The 2,997-nt window shown below is 47.4% G+C and overlaps 1 protein-coding gene across 1 annotated transcript; it reads right to left on the bottom strand.

The window, feature by feature from the left end:
- Window positions 1–169: 169 nt before the first annotated feature.
- LOC102833926 (olfactory receptor 13A1-like) lies at window positions 170–1,099 on the bottom strand. The gene has a single exon (XM_006867502.1). It carries the CDS (start codon window positions 1,097–1,099, stop codon window positions 170–172), a length of 930 nt encoding a protein of 309 aa, XP_006867564.1.
- Window positions 1,100–2,997: the final 1,898 nt, after the last annotated feature.

The raw sequence follows: 2,997 nt of genomic DNA, 5'->3' as shown, positions 1-2,997 counted from the left end.
CAGGTAAGTTACTGGGCAGCTGACAGAGGGGAAGCTAGTTTTTTTCAAATCCATCCCATTGGCCATTAGTTACCTTCTTGTCCATTGCCTCTTGCTTCTCATTATCAAAGTCATATTTGCAAATTAACTAAATTGACACTAGCAAAATTCATGTGTTCACACTCTTTCCTCACCAGTAGGCAGGGGCCAGTTTCTGGAGGGCAGCTTTCACATCCTTATTCCTCAATGTGTAGATGAGTGGGTTCAGAGCAGGGCTGACCGCTGTGTACAACACAGTCACTACCTTGCCATTCTCCATGGAGGCACCAGAGCCAGGAAGGAAGTAGGTGTAGATGACAGTGGAATAGTACAAGATGACCACCAGGAGGTGGGAGGAGCAGGTAGAGAAGGCTCGGCCCTTGCCAGAAGCTGAGCGGATGCGGAGGATGCTGGCCACGATGTAACCGTAGGAGCCCAGTGTGAGAAAGAAGTTGACCACACCGAAGCAGACATCAGCAATTATAATCATGACATTGTTTAGTTTTGTGGGGCTACAAGACAGCAACAGCAGTGAGGGGGCTTCACACAAGAAATGCTGGATGTGGTTGGGGCCACAAAAAGTCAGCTTTGTAATGAGGCCTGTGTGCACTGATGAGTTGATTGCACTGAATGTCCACACAGCTACAGTTAACATTGCACACAGTGGCCAAATCATGATGGTGCTATACCGCAGTGGCTGGCAGATGGCCACATAGCGGTCAAATGCCATGGCTGTGAGCAACAACAGCTCTGCGGCAACAGACCAGATCAAGAAGAAGAGTTGGGTCAGGCAGCTCTGATAGGAGATTGTATCCAACCGGACCACCAAGATCTCCAGAAGCTTGGGAAGAACAGTGTTTGTGCAGATGATGTCCAAAATGGCCAGGTTGACCAGGAAGAAGTACATGGGGGTGTGCAGACCTGGGCTTAGTATGATGAGTGTGATGATGAGGACATTTCCTGAAAGGGCCATTAGGTAGAGGAGGAGGAAAAGGACCGAGAGCAGGGCCCCAACCTGTGGGTCATCTGAGAAGTCTTGCAAAATGAACTCCACTACAGCCGTTTGGTTGCCTGCTGACATCTGGATGAAACTCATGGGTCCCTGGTTAGAAAGGGGCATAAAACGATGAGTATCATGGTCTTTGATCCAGGCCCACATCACAACTCACCAGGACTTGTTGGCATCTTCACCAAGAAAGCACACAACTAAGACATCAATGTGTCTCTATATCCTGGGGTAGTCAGGGAATTACTACTCACCCTGGACTCTTTTAGGCAGCCCCACATGATCCTGATGGTAACCCTTCCACACAGCTTTCTCCATTTATAACTAGAATGTCTGCCCCCAGCATCACACCGATAGTTACACAGTGAGGAATGAATGAGCCTGTATTCACTTTAATTTAGAACATATACTTCCTGATCTGGAGACCTACAAATCTAATCTGTATCTTAATGCCCAGGACTCAACCCTGGTCAATGTAAGTTCCAAGCTGGGTGTCTTGTCTCTGAATCACAGGAAGAAGAGCCTTAGCTGCAGATAGGGCACATAGGACTTCCCGATCCTGGGCCAACACAGCAACAAGGCAAGGAAGAGTCAGCTGCAGACTCACCTGTGCAGATGTTTCAGGCTCAGGCATTACTGTCCAGCCAGCCTCACACACTTTAGGCTGCTACTCAAGAATTTCCAGAAGCTCCATAGGGGAATACATGTAGCAACTAATCCATAGGCAAGAACCCCAACCCTAGTCCGAAATCCATCCCATTTATCCCGGGCTAGTAGAAATCCCATTCCTTCAGGGAGCACAAGATGTGTAGTGCTGAGGCAGTAGGAATGGGCACAAGCTGAGCCACAACACAGTTCCATGACCTCCCACCAATGCAGAAACTCAATGGACACACTCAGAGAGAAGCCAGAGTCATCAATATCAAGTGTTCCTCTGCTGAGGTCATTTCAAACACCAGTGAGGTAAGGAGAGCCAATGTCTAGATGCATTTGGTGTGGACTAAGGATAACCCAGAGGCATAGTCCCCACCATTTTGCACCTTTTGAATACTTACCTCCTTCGCATGTAATTCAGACAGAAGACAACACACACAAAGGAATATGTGCTCACAACTCTGCTCATAGAATCCTGGTGGGGCGCAGTGGGTTAATACACCAGACTGCAAAGCCATTTGAACTGCAAGGTCAGCAGTTCAAGCTCACCAGCTGCTCCTCGAAAACCATATACAGGGTCACTTTGGGTCGGAACAAACGCGATGGCACTTAACAACAACAACTCTGTTCGTGGAACTTAAGGTGGAAAAGTTTTGTCATCTGAAAGTTGTATTACTAGATGGTGAGTCCCCAACATACTTCTGTGTGCCTGCACAAGACCAGGGACAGCACAGCCCTCTCAGGTCAGAAGAACTAGAGAACCTTGAGGAGCAAGCTGAGGTTCACCCAAGGACTCTGCCTATGAGGGTCCCTGCCACACATGCCATGTGACCCCAAACATTCACCAACATCCTATACATGTAGCAGTGATGCCCACACACTCTTCACTGATCTCAACTCCCTAAAACTGAGATCCTCCTAGCTGCAGATCCACCTTCATAGTCACCAGAGGCTTTGCCACTCCAACCATCTCACCTGCTAGCACCAGATTCACACAAGACTTGGTGGCTGGACGCTGCTGAGTCAGTGACCTCCCTCCCATAATAGAGACTACAACCTACTTTGGAGATTAGGCACAATGCTTGGGTCCCCTCTTACCAGGAAATCAATTGCACAGTTTAGTCAGCAAAACCAGCAAATGTATGGTAGGTGCCGGCACTTTAGTTTCAAACTGAAATAGCAAAAAACATGAACAAAGTACATTTAAGGGATTTTCTTACTCATTAAAATAGGTCACAATAAAAACAACATTAAGAGCAAAATTAGGACCGATAATTCCAAAGATCAGGGATAAACAGATAGAGAGACGGCTACTACAA

The sequence above is a fragment of the Chrysochloris asiatica genome, unplaced genomic scaffold (assembly GCF_000296735.1).
Source record: "Chrysochloris asiatica unplaced genomic scaffold, ChrAsi1.0 scaffold00105, whole genome shotgun sequence".
In the NCBI taxonomy this organism is placed as follows: Eukaryota; Metazoa; Chordata; class Mammalia; order Afrosoricida; family Chrysochloridae; genus Chrysochloris; species Chrysochloris asiatica.
The sequence above is the reverse complement of the archived record's forward strand: the minus strand, read 5'-3'. Positions and strand labels throughout refer to the sequence as shown.

Excerpts from the sequence above, each read along its gene's own strand:
- LOC102833926 (XM_006867502.1), bottom strand. The coding sequence starts at position 1,099 with ATGTCAGCAGGCAACCAAACGGCTGTAGTGGAGTTCATTTTGCAAGAC.